The sequence below is a fragment of the Notamacropus eugenii genome, chromosome 4 (assembly GCF_028372415.1).
Source record: "Notamacropus eugenii isolate mMacEug1 chromosome 4, mMacEug1.pri_v2, whole genome shotgun sequence".
In the NCBI taxonomy this organism is placed as follows: Eukaryota; Metazoa; Chordata; class Mammalia; order Diprotodontia; family Macropodidae; genus Notamacropus; species Notamacropus eugenii.
The window spans coordinates 251,597,936-251,615,173 of record NC_092875.1 but is presented as its reverse complement, the minus strand read 5'-3'; the positions used below and the strand labels follow the sequence as shown (position 1 = coordinate 251,615,173).

The following is a 17,238-nucleotide window of genomic DNA, read 5'->3' as shown; positions in this document are numbered from 1 at the left end:
CATAAGCAAGATCTGTTTGCCAGTTTGTATCCCATTTCAACTACGATACACAGCAAATAAGGCAATTCCTTAGATGAGGAGAATAAGGATTATAGAGTTAAAGAAATTCCCTTTAAAAAATAAAAATGACCAACCAAAAGAATATTATACAATATATATGTACATCCTTTAAAAATAAAAATGGTCAACTGAAATATTATGTATGTAAATATGTATACATGTGCTTATATAAATATACTCATATATATGTAGCTGAATGTATGTTTCCCATTCCTGAAATGCTCTGGGTCTATAGTGATCAGGTAAGGAAAAGTTATTTCAAGTTCAAATATAACTTAGTGATTGCCACATGGTTCAAAGTCTTTCCACCCCTCCACTCCAAAAACCCAATCAGACAAGTTGCAGTAATCTGATTCCCAGTGCACTCAGTGCTGTAGTCTGAGCTATTAGAGGGCTGCCTCCCGTGCACTCTATCCAAGGAAGGAATGAGTGACAGACCAGCATCAAGGCGTTGGGGGTAAGTACCTTGTTTTCCTTAAGGGAGCACAATGAAAAAGGTTGCCAAGTTGAGGACTCTTCTGTTTTAATACAAACACCTGAAATCTTAGATAGAATCTGAAGGGTACCTCTTTAGTATGTGGGTAGTTCTTTTAGATCTGAGTGCTGAAAGTGTTTATTAGAGAGGTACAGAGAACAGAGAGAGAGAGACAGAAGAAGATGCTTGTAAGTAAATCACAATTAGGGAATGGACCTGTGGAAACACAGAGAAAGTACCCTATGGAGGCAAACCTATGAGCCATATCTTTGCTCAGAAAAGTTACTCACCCAGGTGTTTAGTTGCCCCCAAATGGATTGGACTAGATAAGCAAGCTTGGTGCTCAGTTAGAAAGTTATGTGCACAACTCAGTAAAACCCGTTCACATCAACAAACCCTGCTTTGTTCTAGAGCAAAAGAAGCAAAACAAATCATGTTGGTGCATTTCCAAAGAGTGGGAGCATTTAGGGGAACTGGGAGAATAAATAGGAACTAGAAAGGAAACTAACATGAACACTTGTTACATTAGAGACATACGCTTCTTAGTAATGTTGGGGTTCACAAGGAAACGAAGCTGTCCGGCTCAGCCCTGGAGTAAGACAAATCCTAATAGGTTTCACAGGAAAGATTTTTTAAAAACATTAAAAAGATGTCCGTTTGTTTGTGGTTCCTATGGCTGGCACAGATCAAAAATATAAGAAACAACAAAGTGTCTTGGATGAGGTCTCTGGGGAGGCAGGCAGGTGGTAGGAAAGAGAAAGAAGTAGAAGGAACCTGGGGAATTGGGGGAGGGAGAGATCCACGGAGGTTTGGCCAGGGAGGTGGGCCCTTCCTTTAGGCACCTCCTCCCCCTTGTATTTTCTCATGAGATCCTTTTCTTTTGCTTAGTTAAAAGAAAAAGAAAAAAAAACTTCCTGCTCACCCTGCTTCTCTCACTTCTCTTCTTTTCTCCCTTCCTTTTCTAACTCTTTTCTAACTTCTGACTGTCTCTCTCCTTCCTCCGTGAAAAGTTAAAGACCAACGGTGCCGATAGCATCCCCCTTTACCATCATCACTAGGGCCTTTGCCCACTGGTAAGTCCAGGGCAAAGCCTCTTCCCTTTTTTGGTTTATGAGTTAGGTTGTTCTACTTCTTTCCCTACCCCTTCTCTTGGCTCTCTATGGGGGTACTTTTGGAAAACTTTTTTTGTTTGCTTGCTTAATATCACAAAGCTGCGATTTGCTTCTATAGGTCCTAGTTTACAGGGTTACTACAATTCATTCATTTCCCAGTTGGGGTCATGTATAATTACGTATGTCACTTAGACAAGTTCAACTAAGCAAGAAAAGCTTGGGGTACCCCCTGCTGTTTCTCTTCCAGTAACTCCTCCTTTATCTTGTGACAGGAGGCCAGTGTTTTTTACTTTCCTACCTCTGACCTCAAAACAGCTCAAAAACTGAGCTGTGAAGTGGATACTAAAATGTCAAATGCAGTTTCTTCTTTCGAGCCCCAGAACAGAAAATAGGGTATGGGATGTGAGGGCTATGGTGGGTAGGGAGAGGATGACCTGATTGCTAAGGAATGCATTGGTAGATGGACTCTGCTTAAGAAGTAATTCTGTCCTGCAGAAGTGCTAACTTAGCTGTCTTGCCTCAATCTCAACCTTGTTCTCAGTGGTGAGAACCCTTGAGCAACACTGCAGACCTGTCCTCAGGAAAAAGTCTCTCTCCCATTCTGAGGATGCCTCTGCATTATCCCCTCAGAGATTTTTGCCCTCTTTTTTTTTTCAAAGAGTTTTACCCACAAGTACTGAAGCCTAGATAGATATCCCTAGGGCATTTGTGGGGTGCAGCCCCAACTACACCAGACCATTTGGGAGCATTGCCCCAGGGGCAGTCACACACTTAGTTGTATTTTTATGTCCCCTATGTAGTTCTAGAGCCGTTGGTGAAAAAGTCCTGCATTAAATCCTGGTGACATGTGAGCCTATAGAGAAGCTAACAACTTCACCTTGTCTCCCCTTACCCAAAAGGGAGTGGAAAACGAAAAGATGGAAGGACAGGGCTCCCGTCAGTGTCCCTGGTCAGGCAAGCAGAAACCGAGAAGAAGGTAGCAAGGGAATGATACTACCAATTGCTCCCTACGCCCCCAGGTCCCCCCAAGCTGCAACACAGCTTCCTGAAGCCCTTAGTGCCACGCCCCTTCCAGAGAGCACCCCTCCCCCCCACCCCTCCTTCCTCCTGCTTCTGTCCCTCAGAGGCAGCTCCCCTTTGCCTAGCTCAGGTGTCACCTATTGGCTGCTTCTCCCTCCTCCCTGCAAGTTAGAAAAGGGTCACTGAGAGCCAGATGGAGGTGGACCCCCAAGTGGACAATTGCATCCTTGTATAAACCCAGGGCAATATAAAGCGTTGAGCATGGGGAGGGAAGAAGCTCCTTGAATGGCCCCTCTGTGGAGCAACAAAAATTCCAGGGCGAAATTCATTCTAAAATGCTCCCTGCACTCAAGGTCATTGAGCAGCAATCTTTCCCGACCCCGATTCCTCCAGCCCCAAAGAGAGAAGTGGCAGGGGTGAAGCACCAAGCATGCCACTGTCCCCTCCTCTCAACCCTCCAGCTGTGTCCTGATGTGTTAGTTGTGTCCGGCCTGAAAAAAAAAACACTTCTATTTATTCAGTCTTGGACTCTGCCTGGGCTCCGGGTGGCTCGTTGAGGGGAATAGGCTGCTCTCCTAGCAATCCAGAGAGGCTCTCTCTCCAAGGGTTTCATTCTGCACCCCCTGTGCTTTGTTCTGGAGATGATACTTCACGGAACTCTTCTTTCAGATCTGCCTTCACTAAGACACTCTTTGTGACTCGTAGATTGGCAACCAATTAGCGAATTCCTCCTGCCTTCAATTTACTGTAATCCTGCTCCAGGTTCAAAGAGAGGGGGGATGGCTTGTCTAAAACTCAGTCTGATTCTGTTCACATCGCTGCAAACCGAGAGAACACTCACTTTGTGATTTATTTTCCCTCCTAATTTGCCTGCTGAGGTATTTCTGCAGCAAGAGACAAGGGTGTCGAATTTTTGCCTTCCTAGCAGGCTTCTTCTTAATCCGGGGTCCCTAGAGAGAGGAAAAAGAATGACCTCTGAGTCCATTTGCAGAATTTTTTCGAGGAAACAATGAAAAAAATAGCTGGAAAAGACTTTCTGCTTTGTGTCCATGAGTGTCTATGGCCTTAAGACATGGAGAATAAAACTTAATCTGACCGAAAGCCAATAGGATAAATCAATTTCAATATGTATTCCAAAGAATTTCATTACACACTTCCTTTCAGGGGTCAATTTAAAGAATTTCCTTTTAAAATGTGATGATTGTAAATGATACACATGTATGTATGTGGGTATAAGTATACATGACATATAGTTACCTAGGAGATCAACTTGAAAACTAAAGAGATTTTCTCCAATATTAGAGGATTTCTTTCTTGGTATGCAAATAACCTCTGCTAACTCCTCCCTACCACACAGCATCACTGGAGGACCTGCCAGTTATAATTATAAAACACAAGCTGACTTAGGGCTTCTAATTCAGGTTTATTTTCCTCTTTTCCAGTAAGTGTGGACCTCTGTGTAAACGTGAGAGCATCATGGTGGCATTCAAAGGAGTGTGGACTCAGCCTTTCTGGAAAGCTGTGGCTGCTGAGTTTTTGGCAATGCTTATTTTTGTTCTCCTCAGCTTAGGTTCCACCATCAACTGGGGTGGAACAGAGAAGCCTTTACCAGTAGACATGGTCCTTATCTCCCTGTGTTTCGGACTCAGCATTGCAACCATGGTCCAGTGCTTTGGACATATTAGTGGAGGCCATATCAATCCCGCTGTGACTGTGGCTATGGTCTGCACGAGGAAGATCAGCCTTGCTAAATCTGTCTTCTACGTTGCTGCTCAGTGCCTAGGTGCTATCATCGGGGCAGGGATCCTCTACCTTGTCACACCTCCCAGTGTGGTGGGAGGTTTAGGAGTTACCACGGTAACAATTTTCACTCTTACTTTTAAACCAAGACTGAAGTTGATGATGTTGACTGCTAAATGAAACCTTAGCAGCCTGAAAGAGTCTCCCCAAAGTGGCTAATTTAGTCCCAGCGAATATCCTATTCATTGGGGAGCCTAGATAATTATTAGCATGGGCAACAAAGTATTCTTGAAAACTGGCAGTATCAATATGAAATCTTGGGGGCTATTAAGTGATTTAAAACACTTCTGAGTTCAGGTATCAAAAGTTATCATTTTTCCGTCTATCTTTGCCATCCCCATTTTCTCTACTGACTATAGATTTTGGTAATGATTTGTTTCTTAACATATATGCTTTTATGGGGGATGGAGGAAGAAATCTGTGGGAAGAATTTCATTTCATTCCATTAGAATACTATGTTTCTTTCACAAAAAGTATTCATGTTTACATCCCAGCTTTGTTCTAAGCTGATAAGAAATATCATTTGTTAGCTCAGCACCACAGCTGATTAAAAATCCACTAGAGCCTCACACTGCTTAAAATTTAATTGAATAGAAATTAATTAATTTAAACCTAATTAATGAATTTCTAATCGCATTATAAAATTACAATGCTCTCAAAAAATGGTTTATAAGTTTAAGTTCAGCACCAACAAACCTGACTTCCTTTGTAGGAGTAAGCATTGAAAATGAGTTCCATTTGATCATTGTTTAAATGACCTCTAACTGCCAAAATGAATAGAAATGTATTGTTTTTTCTCCTCACAATTAAAAAATACTTGAGTATTATCACCACCTTTAACCCTGATGAAATATGCCATTCACATTTACATATTATTATGTAAGATGCATGCTTCTACTAAGAAGGCATTATTTTTCTCTTTTTAGGTCCATGGAAATCTTACAGCTGGTCATGGGCTCCTGGTGGAGTTGATAATCACATTTCAGTTGGTGTTTACTATCTTTGCCAGCTGTGATTCAAAACGAACTGATGTCACTGGTTCAATAGCTTTAGCAATTGGATTTTCCGTTGCAATTGGACATTTATTTGCTGTAAGCTTCCAACTCTATTTAAATAATTGATGCATTTCATTTTTCTTCTCCTTTGAACTAGATTGAAGATGTGTTTAGTATTTAACTTGTTTAGTGTTTAACTTACTATTTCTTCATGTTAAGAGATAATTTTGTTAATTCTCTCATAAGGAATGTTGATATACCTACCAATAACTAGAAATCTCCAAAAGGACTGGCTAACGGTATCAAGTGGCAATGAATGACACTAGTAGTAATCCTATTTTAATAATGCCTGAAGTTGATTTCATTTTTCCCATAGATCAATTACACTGGTGCCAGCATGAACCCTGCCCGATCCTTTGGACCGGCTGTTATCATGGGAAACTGGGAAAACCACTGGGTAAATGTGTTTATTATTGTTATTATCTTCCTATAGCTGAGAAAAATGACCAATTGCTTGTTTCTCATTTGTTTATTGTATTTTTTTTTCCCTTTTATGGCACCTTCCATAAAGACAAGGGAAATACTAGCACAAATCTGCTGCAAAACATCCCATCTTACATCTGTTCTATGCCTGCAGGAACGATCTTATAAATGCCCTGCTTTTTGTGCTGTATGGCAGAATTTAGTGCATACTTGTAGGTGGTCTATCTGAAGCAAATTAAAAAGTAAGGGAGTAGGATGGGTTAGTTTCTCAAGTAAATGAAAACAAATCCTACTCAGCAGTGAAAGAAAGCATACCTTTGGAAAGCCATGAACTTGAAAACATTGTCCAGGCTAGATATGTTTGCCTTCTTTGTTTACCAAAGCATAAATCCAATTAATCATAAGGGAACTGGAAGTATCACAACAGCAAACAGATCACATAGAATATATAATATAACCTGTTATCATGGAAATATAATTTTAATGTATACATATATATAACATATATTTATGAACATATACGTGAGATTAAGGAGTGTGTTCAGTCTGGTGCCTAAATAATTAATATGCTTGAAGTGTTTCAAGACAACAGGGTTTTTTTTGTTTTCTAGCTAAATCAGTTTTATTTGAGTAGACTCTTGCAACAAGTCTGGAAAAAACCAAAGATTACTATAGCAATTTAAAAGACTGATCCAAGGCAAGATTAAAATCTGTCATGCCTGATTCAATCAGTCCCACCGTATACAGAGGATAGAAATTTGAATAGATATCAGGGAGGTAGATGATAAAGCTTTGCAAAAGTAGGCATAATTATTTAATACATACATACATACACACACACACACACACACACGTGTGTATGTGTGAAGAATTTGTTCTGTTTGGTATTGTGCTCTGTCCTTTAGTGTTGATGGTCCAAGTCTATTACTGGTTGTTCCTCTGAGTACTTTCCCAGGGCGAAAGTGAAAACATGAATAAAAAAAAAAGACCACTAATATTTAAATCCATTTCAAAGACAATATCTAGTATAACTAAAAACAGATAGGTATTCATAAAGCTACTTCTCAAAATCAAGCTATCTTTTGCATAAATGGAGAAAACAGGTATTTAGGCAGTCAGCTAAGCGTCTCAGCTCTCCTTTTTGAAAGTTATTGTACCTACAATCAGTCTTACTAATCAAACCAAAGAAACAAAGAGCAAAGACATTTGGGGGAGGGTTCTTATTTCCCACTTTGAAAGGAAACAAAGAAAATAAACTCTCTTACGGTTCTTTTCATGTTCAAGATAAGGAACCCAGCCTTACAGCCACTGCCCACAGTTTGATCACATGTGTTTGCTTCTTAAAGTTGCTCAGCTTAAAGTTGGAATTTGGTTTGTATTTTGCAGTGAGAAAGCTGTGTAAAGAAAATTTTCCTGAGCTCTAGTGAACATCATGTAACTATGTCTTTTCAGAAAGAAACAGAAGTATCTAAAAATTGCTTAATAGTCCACCATAGATGTATTCTCTAAGGGGAGAATTCCAGTTCATTAGAAATCTTAATTTCAATCCAGAGATGATCCACTCAACTTTTGGCAAGTTGATTTTTATGTCCCATCCCAGGTAAAAACAGGTTGTTCATCACTCAGACTACGGTAGAAATGTGTTAGTCCATTGTTAAAAAGGAAGTTAAGTGGTGCAGTGGATACAGTACTTGACTTGGAATCTGGAAGACCTGAATTCAAAGTCAGCCTGAGATGCTTTCTAATTGTGTAACCCTGGGCAACTCATCTGTCTGCTTTAATTTATTTACCTTTAAAATAAGGATAATAATACTAGCACCTGCCTCCCAGAGTTGTTCTGAATGTATAAAATAATATTTGTAAAGTACTTTGAAAACCTTAAATTGATGTCTAAATACTAACTACTATATTTTCAAAGACCTAAGCACTGAGAATAATCAATTTCTGATTAAGAACAAGAATGAAAATATGGTGACATTTGCGAATCAAACCAATTCGCCAAACCTTAGGAAAATCATTGGTGAAAAATGAAGTTCTCTCACATTTTCTTCTGTAAATTTTTAGTGGGGTGCTTTATAGCTAAATTCAAATATTGCCAAGTCTATACTGTGAATATGACCTCAGAGAAAACCAGTAAAAGACTGGCAACTCTAAGAAAGAACAAAAACACCCCTGGAAATTCTTTAGTATTTATTTCAAGTTCAAGTGGAGAATTCATAATATACATATGGTTTTCAGTACAGCCAAGAAAAAAGTGTTCTGAATTTAGAGAACTAAGACAACAGGAAGAAAAGAAATGAAAAGAGGTTTTTTTAAAAAAAAAAAATATGTAGGAATGGAAGAAAGGAGGACTCTTGTTTTCTGCTCAGAAATTCACTCAGAGGTCTATGGATTGGGATGGATTATTGTAATACCTTACATTTTCTATGCAGCTCAGTTTTCTTCTAATACATAAACCCTTGCTAATCTAGTTAAATTCTACATTCAAACAGTTTTTGTTGTCTTTTAGAATAGTAATTTTCAACAGCTTTCTATTATTCCATCTTTCCACAGATCTACTGGGTAGGACCAATCATTGGAGCTGTCCTAGCTGGTGGCCTTTATGAGTATGTCTTCTGTCCTGATGTAGAACTTAAACGCCGTTTTAAGGAGGCCTTCAGTAAGACTTCTCAGCAAACTAAAGGGACCTACATGGAAGTGGATGACAACAGAAGTCAGGTAGAAACCGACGATTTGATCCTGAAACCTGGATTAGTTCACACAATTGACGTTGAGAGGGGGGATGAAAAGAAGGGGAAAGATCCATCTGGTGAAGTGTTATCTTCAGTATGACTATCAAGTGGCACTGAAAGCAGAGAAGACCCCTCAGATTTCCTTCCACCCATTAAAGAAACAGATTTGTTATAAATCAGGCCTACGCAAGTCTTCTAATTTTTGAAGGAGGAAGCAATTTCTTGGCTCCTTTATGTCAGAGTCCTCATTCTGTAAATGTTAAAGCTCTCCTATTCTCTGCCAAGATGAGGAGACCTGCAGTGGATTTCAAATTCTAGAAGGTATGCCTAGGCATACTGCCAAACTGAATATACATAAATGTTTATTTCTCTCCTCATTTATTAGCAGTCAATAGTGAACTGAAAGTATAGATGTTTAAAGTGCAGATTGACAGTTGAGACTTGCCTGGAAAGTGCCTATGGACATATATTTATCAGATTGTTATTCTGACACATGATGGGCTGTTGTTAGCCTCAATTAGGCTATTTTACTATATTAAACATTCTTTGCAAATTTATCAATGCCTATGTACATTTAGGCACAGATTCAAACTCAAGGGAAGAATTATTTATGTTCCCCTACCCCCATCACACCCATATCACCAGGCAATCACTTTAAATATATATATATATTTTTTTAACAGGAGTTTTTAAAAGTAGATGAGTCATTGCAAGTGGTGATTATTAAACTAATATTACACATATCTGTCTTTTACAATGCAAGTATCACCTCCTTTTAATATAATAGTCCACCTGAAAAATCCAAGGATAAGACATTCTCAAATACTATACACATATGTTGTTTTCTATGTCCATCTGATCAAACATCTAAATCTTAAGGTTCACCTATTGAAATTCAGTCCCACCATGAGTTCCTGGCTCATATGGGAATCACTATGTTCCCATATTACAACCTAATAATATAAGGTCAAAGAAATATGGATTCTGATATCAAAGGAAACAAAGATTAATCTGTTTTCAGTGCACTTACTTAAATAAACTATGATGTGTTCATTTATGTCATCCCAACTTTAACCACACTTATCTTTTTTAATTTATTGGAAAAGTCGGGGGGGGTGGTGTTTTGTGTTTGTCATTAACTTTGGTTAACTGTATTTAACCATTAGATAAGAGATATTTTTGATAACAAAAACAATATATTAATTCTGACTATTATTGATAGATAAACTCTACTTACCTAAGCCATATCCATGGCAAAAACACTAATTGATCCAGACTTGTCTTGTTAAAGAGTCGTACTCAGTTTCATTGATAAGAAAGTCCTTCTCATTTCTCATTTGATTGGTGAATAATAATCACTACAAGTGTGATGTCTTATGGGTAAAGGAAACTGAGAAAGAAGAGGCTTCAGGAAGAAACTGGGACCAGATGAAAAGGAAAACATCTGAATGTTCTGCATGCAGTGATGATTAGATGACCGACCTTTCATTTGTAGAAGTGTTGTGGATAACCCAACAGAAGTAACTTTAATGGATTTTTTTATTATAGACTCATTTCTTTGTTATAAGGGTGTATATAAGTAGTTTCTATTTGTTTTGCTTTTGCCTTATGTCAGTACTGAGTTTTCTGGAAACCCCAGTTCATATAGTTTTAAGTGTCTAGGCTTTAGTCTGAAACAAAGAGTTGCAAATGTCAATTTCACTAAACAAAACCCAGTAGAAGTGAAGCAAAAACTCATCACTACAAGGGGTAGCTTGTAAATAGCTGATAACCAAGAGCTCCCCTCTTCGAAGTACAGCTCCAACTGAGAAGTACTTTTAGCATTAATGGCAGCTGTGTGTCTGTGGTAGTGAGATAATGGACCACTATTAAACCTGATTCTCTTCGGTGCTAGGAAAGCTACAAGGCTGCCTGAGAAAGGTAATGCCAATGCAGCAGGCTGGGTAGTGCCATTAGCATTTGGTAATGGTGCCTGCCTAGGTTCTAGGCACCATCCTTGGGATAAGCACCAAGAGTAGAGCTCTCCTTGGCCAATAATCCACTTCTCCAGCTCCAAGTTTCTTGCCTGGCACTGGTTCCTATAGAGCCAAGTGTGAAAGTCACCTGAGGGATGCATTTGGCTGCTATGCCAAAAGCCTGTCAAAGGGGCTTGCCATCAGTGGCTGTGTTTTCCTAATACAGGGCCAGCTATCAATTATCAGTAGATAAGTTAGTTCAGAGATAAAGTACGTTAACCAGCCAGAGTTAACAGATTCCCTGCCCCTTTTCACCATAAAAAAATAAACCACTTTATATCATAATGACTTTCCTGATGGCAATCACTTTTAGCAACATTCTTCCACATTATATTTGTGTCTACTCCTCTGTGTTCATGAGAGATACAACCATGGCTACTTCATTCATCAAATCAGAGAAGAAGAAAAATGGTGGATGATTTTGGTTTTCAAAACGCTTCTTTTGAGGTTTGGAAACAAAAATAATTTTGTTTTAATAGATTTATTTTGCTTAATATTTCATGAAGGCATATTTTAAGGGACTTATTAAGGGAAAATATTGCAAATGTAAGAACTATAAAAATGTCTTTCATAAATTCTAGCACTTTAGAGGCATGAAGCAAGTGAATACATAAGTTGTGAGTTGGGATATAATTTTTTTTTGCGTATGAGGTAACATATTTTGTATTTCACTCAAGGCTCTGCCAGTAAAAAGTAATGAAATTGTACCTTTCTAATGACATCTCTGCAGCAGGGGTCTATTGCCTTGTGGATGACACCAAATTATCCATGTGTATTAGGAGACTGAGGCTTTTTCCTTTAATCTCTTTTTATTAATGAAGTGCATAGTGCCTGTCCCAGGAGAGCACTGCTGACTGATATACAGAAGAGAGATCAGAAAGGAAAAAACTAGTATAAACACAAAGGAATTATGCCTGACCATGAAAATGATCCTTACCTTTCTCTTTAAGGGCATACAGTGGGAAAGTACAGAATTGTAGGCACAAAGACAGTCCAGGCATCCTCGAATAGTAAAATAATCTTCTCTACAGAGGATCTGCTTATTTAGTCAAAAGTTACAAACCACAAAGACCCACTTTGGGTTTGGGGGCTTGGGGGATGGGGGGGAGAACACATTTAACATGCTGGATATCAAAGAGGCTGTCATACAGTCCTCACTAAGCCTTTACACTAAAAGGAAATGTTGACTAGTAGTTAAAAAAAATGGACTACCAAAAAATCAATATTTCTATGCTTTGTACCACTGCTGTCACTTTGCTCTGTAACCCTGAGCAAATCACTTATCTCCTTTCTGTATGAGTTCCATAGATAGGCTCCAAGGCCACCATATACAGAATTTCAACCAAGATTTGAAATATTGAGATAAAATGTAGAATAAAAGTCAGTTATTTAGGATCATAGGATTTTAAATTTGGAAGGAACCTTCAAGATCTTATTATCAGTTCCCTCATGTTTCAGAAACTAAGATCCAAGATCACAGTTTTATAGTGTTTTGTTTTTTTTATTTAAAAGCCAGGATTCACACTCAGGTCTTCTGACTCCGAACCCAGCATTCCCTCCTCTGCTCCATACTGATCTTTATTTGTCTGGACTATAAACTCACCTCGCCAACTAGGGAGCGTTTCTTTACAGGCATACAGTTATAGTATTCTTTTCAGACCATGAAAACTGGCAAAATGTCATTGGCAAATTGCCTGAAAATCCAAAAATGTAGTTTTCTATTAAAAAGCTAAAATAAACTTTACTTACTCCCTTTTCTTGCCCTAACAGATAACAGTTTGATCTCTACAGACCATAATCCAATCAATATAAAAGCCAATGGAAATTATTATTTATGGTATTTCATAATACACATATCCAAAACATTTCCCTAGAAAATAATTATGTTTTTCTTAACTAGTTTAGTTATGAGATTATTAGAAAGACATAGTTATCTTTGGGAAAGCATTATAAAATTAATCTAACACCATCTCAAATATGTCTTCTAGCACTTATATTTTAATGAATTATGTATATATAACTTTAGTCAACGTTTGTGGCAATTCATTCTACAACTGGACTTTTAAAAATGTCAAGTACTGAGGCAAGAAGGATCTCTTTGAGTAAAGAAAAAAATTAAAAGTCTTTTCCCTGTAAAGTGATAGGAAAGGCCCAATGGGTCAGTCCCTGCTAAGGAGAACCCATCATAAATTAGAAGGGTTGTAGGTTATAAAGAGCTTTTGTGAGACTCTGTCCCACTTAATAGCTAAGCTTCATCCCTTCAGTTCCTTCACTTTTCCCACCATCCTGAAATAAAATAGGTAAGAGGAAGAATTTCCTGTAATTGTCCAAACCTTGTGTTTGTAGGGTAGGAAACAGATCAATGTGAGAAAGGATATTGGCAGAATGTACAGTATGAATGTTATCTCTCCTACTATTCCCACTCAGCTCTAAACAACTATTTTCCCATTGCTGATCACCACACTCAAAAAATAAAACAAAGCAATATGCCATACCCATCCGACAGAATACTAGGAGTGCCATCAGGCAAGACCATCTTCAGTATGTCCCTAACTTCAACCACCTCAGCAAATATTCTATACCTACTCGTTTATTGTTGTAAATACTCATTATCAATACTAATAACAGTAACAACTGCTATATTAGTAGCCAAATGTCCTTTGGATTTCACTTACTGTTATCCATTGTTCCCCTTATTCTTTTGGATGACCTTTCTTTTCAGAGGAGGTATGTGCTATCTCTCAGTAGATGAAAATGGAATTGATTTTTGAAACATATATTTCTTAGAAATAAATCATAGAAATTTTGTGCTAGATCAAAAACCCAGCAGCTCTACTTTGATAATATCTGGGGCTTTTGAAGAAAATACATCAAATATTATAAACTATGCAGTATTGGCAGTGTACATTAAATTTAAGCAAAGTTAGAGTATTAATCTTTCATTGTAAAGGGTGTCAAGTCATAAAGATGAGAATATACCTAATTTGTGTAACCCACCATGATATATGTTTAGAAGCTTTTTGGGATTAATTAAATAGGCAGACAATGCATGAAAATGTATAAACAAGTATTTATCACTTTTATGACCCAAGTCGGAATGAAATGGTAATTCATGATAAACTAAGGAAAATAAACTGAACATATGGCTATATTCACAGTTATTTATTAACTGAAATGATAATTGTTACTATAATATTAGAACTAATGTCACAGAGCTTTAAACTACAAAGCACTGCATTTGGAATAATATATTAAAATATGATCAAATTGGTTGATTTCCATTAATTACATTGTATCTCATAATGCTACACTTTTGCAAATAAACTGTTGAATGCTTTTAAAAAAAGTAAGTGTGGCATTTGATATCTTCAAGTTTTTGTTTTTGTCTTCTCCAAGTTAAGTTTTGTAGCAAGATATTTCATTTTCCCCAGAAAATAATTAAGATTGTGTCCGACCTTGGAATCTTCCAGAATAATGGATAGTTGTTAAAGACATTTGATTATGCTTCACATCAAACAAAATATCCATGGAATGAAGCTCCAGCAGTCAATAAGTATTTATTGAGTACCCACAGAGTGTACTCAAGCAAGAGGCCCAAATCTAGATAAAATTTCTATTCCATAGAACAAAATATCTATATTTTGACATTTTGACATAAAATATGCCACTGGCTATTAACCTTTATATCTAGACAGGCACATACTCAGACGTGCAAATTATTTGGGACAAAACAAAATAAATTTATTGACTTACATCTTAAAACTTTTGAGAAATAAATGCCTTTGTGGATTACATTCCTACTAGGTGCCTAGGCTGCCATACTTGGTAGCTTCATTGTTCTTCTACCATGTTGATGGCTTTCTGTTCCAAGGCAAGGACAAAAGCTGCAGATTCTGTTCTAAGATCTCCCTTCTATTTCTGTTATTGGTTTGCTATTTTACCTTCAGCCAATCACTTTGTTTCTCTGTTTTCAATGAAATGGAAACTAAAAACAAATGACTTGCAAGTTTTTACATCTTTAAAATGTCATATGCAAAATATCCTTTTGAAATAATAACTTTTTTTACACAATTTGTCACAGAGTTCACAAGATTTTGATACATATTATTTAATTCTGCATCATAAAACCACACTTTTGACATGTTAAATATTTTGTCACATTGAATATTAAGTTGATGAATAGTCATTTTCTCAAGTTTCGTCTTGATTATAGCCCATAAGTTTTCTTCAAAGTTTAAAATAGATCAATTCTTAGGCAACTCAATCATGTTTATTGCCATATCTTGATTAATTTTCTTAACTTTTCATGATGTGTGGTCTGGTGCAAGGTTGTGTTATAGTATTCTAGATCTCCTTAGGTCTGTTTTTTAGTTCTAGAATACTTCTGCTTCTCTCTGTATAAATGTATTTATGAAAGTTCATCATTCCCTCAAAAGGACAAGATTTCCAGGTCCAGTGGTATTTCTTTAATCCCCCCAAAACATTTGAGAGGATGTTTTACAATCTGATAAGAATGTTCATGTCTTCAAAGGATGAATAACCATCACATCTCCTGTATATGTCCCATTCTCTGACCACTGTCACTGCCCTAGAACTGTCCCTCATCATCTCATGCCTGCACTATTGCAGAAGCCTATTGGTTGGTCTCCCTGCCACAAGTATCTCCCCTTTCCAATCCACCCTCTACTTAGCTGTCATATTAAGCTTCCTAATGCACAGGTCTGACCATGTCAACTCCCTATTCAGCAAATGCCAACTCCCTCCAGTAAATTCCTCATTACCTCTAAGATCAACTATAAAATGTTCTGTCTGGCTTTGAAAGTCCTTCATAAGCTGCCCCCTTCCTCACATATTTTGCAATGACTTGGCCTCCCCTTCCTCACTCCAGGAATTTTCATTGACTATTTCCCATTCCTGAAATATTCATCCTCCTCACCTCTGCCTCCTGGCTTCCCTTACTCTTCTGAAGCCCCAACTAACATTTCATCTTCCTTTTTTTAAAAATTTATTTTTAGTTTTCAACACTCACTTTCACAATATTTTGAGTTTCAAATTTTCTCCCCATCTCTCCTCTCCCCCCACTGAAGACAACATGCATTCTGATTATCCCTTCCCCCAACGTGCCCTCCCTTCTATCACATGCCCCCTTTCTATTATCCCCTTCCTTTTTATTTTCCTGTATGGTAAGATAAATTTATATAACTTATTGCCTGTATATCTTATTTCCCAGTTGTATGCAAAAAGAAATTTTACCATTCATTTTTAAAACTTTGACTTCCACATTCTCTTCCTTCCTTCCTCCCCATCCACCCTCATTGAGAAGGCAAGCAATTAGATGTAGGTTATACATGTGTAGTCATGCAAAACACTTCCATAATAGTCAAGCTGTGAAAGACTAACTATATTCCCCTCCATCCTATCCTGCCCCACATTTATTCTATTCTCTCCATTAATCCTGCCCCACCTCAAAAGTGTTTGCTTCTGATTACCCCTCCCCACATTTGCCCTCTTTTCTATCATCCCCCTCTCTTATTCCCTTCCTCCTTACTCTCCTGTCAGGGGGAACAATTTCAGTGTGCTCTTTTAATAAATGTAATTTTTGAGAATTTCCTTGGAGTAATAATGATTATTAAAACCTACAGAATTGAAAACAAAAAGAGCAAATGCATATATGAGATAAAATATAGCACTCAATCAACAAATAATTAACTAAAAGTGGGGAAAGCAATGTAATCCGGTTTCATCTGTTCAAGCTTAGAGGTTATAAGTAGGGTCAATAGAAAGGCAAATTTATAACCATTATTTTCACAAGATAAAATCATATCAAAATTATTACTTGTCCTAATCAATTCTCATAGCACACTACTGTAACTAACCTAATGAGACTGATAATTCTAAAAAGTTTATAATAATGCCATTATATAATGCTTTGTGGTTTTTGTTGTTGTTTAGATGTTTCAGTCAGATCCAGCTCTTCATGACCCCATTTGGGGTTTTCTTAGCAAAGATAATGGAGTGGTTTGTCATTTCCTTCTCCAGATCATTTTACAGATGAGAAAACTGAGGCAACCAGGGTTAAGTGACTTGCCCAGGGTTACACAACTAGTAAGTATCTGAGACCATATTTGAACTCAGGAAGATGAGTCTTCCTGACTTCAGACATGGAGCTGTATCTGCTGCACCACCTGAAAGCCCACTTTATAGTTAACAAAGGTACTATAGAGCTTTATTCATGCTTTCATATAATAGTCTTAATATTTTATGTAATTATGCAATAATTGTCTTAATTAACTTGGCCAAGTAACTGACCCTTTCTGAGCCTGTTTCCTCATCTCTGAAATGAGAGAATTGAACTAAACATCTATATAGATCACTTCCATTTCTGAATCGATGGTTCCATGCTCTGTACAACAATCCTTTAACATAGACAGGGCAGGTGTTTTAATTCCCATTTTTTTACAGATGAGGAACCGAGGCCAAGGTAAGATAAGTGGTTCCCCCAAGGTCCCACAGTCTGTAAGCCAAAGAGCTGGGACTCAGACCTAG

General features: G+C 37.5%; 1 protein-coding gene across 2 annotated transcripts; it reads left to right on the top strand.

Moving 5' to 3' along the window:
* The first annotated feature begins 396 nt into the window (after window positions 1–396).
* On the top strand, window positions 397–8,959 carry AQP4 (aquaporin 4). 2 transcript variants are annotated; one of them, XM_072604461.1, is made up of 5 exons: window positions 397–517; window positions 4,110–4,524; window positions 5,394–5,558; window positions 5,839–5,919; window positions 8,499–8,959. In XM_072604461.1, the coding sequence occupies exons 1-5, from the start codon at window positions 486–488 to the stop codon at window positions 8,775–8,777; spliced, it is 972 nt and encodes a 323-aa protein (XP_072460562.1). In that variant the 5' UTR covers window positions 397–485; the 3' UTR covers window positions 8,778–8,959. The 2 variants fall into 2 exon arrangements, with proteins under 2 accessions (XP_072460562.1, XP_072460563.1); XM_072604462.1 differs by lacking the exon at window positions 397–517 and adding an exon at window positions 1,528–1,608.
* Window positions 8,960–17,238: the final 8,279 nt, after the last annotated feature.

Coding starts and splice junctions, on each gene's coding strand:
- AQP4 (XM_072604461.1), top strand. CDS start 486: ATGAGTGACAGACCAGCATCAAGGCGTTGGGG. Junction 5,559..5,838: donor CAATTGGACATTTATTTGCT/GTAAGCTTCCAA, acceptor TTTTTCCCATAG/ATCAATTACACTGGTGCCAG. Junction 5,920..8,498: donor GAAACTGGGAAAACCACTGG/GTAAATGTGTTT, acceptor ATCTTTCCACAG/ATCTACTGGGTAGGACCAAT.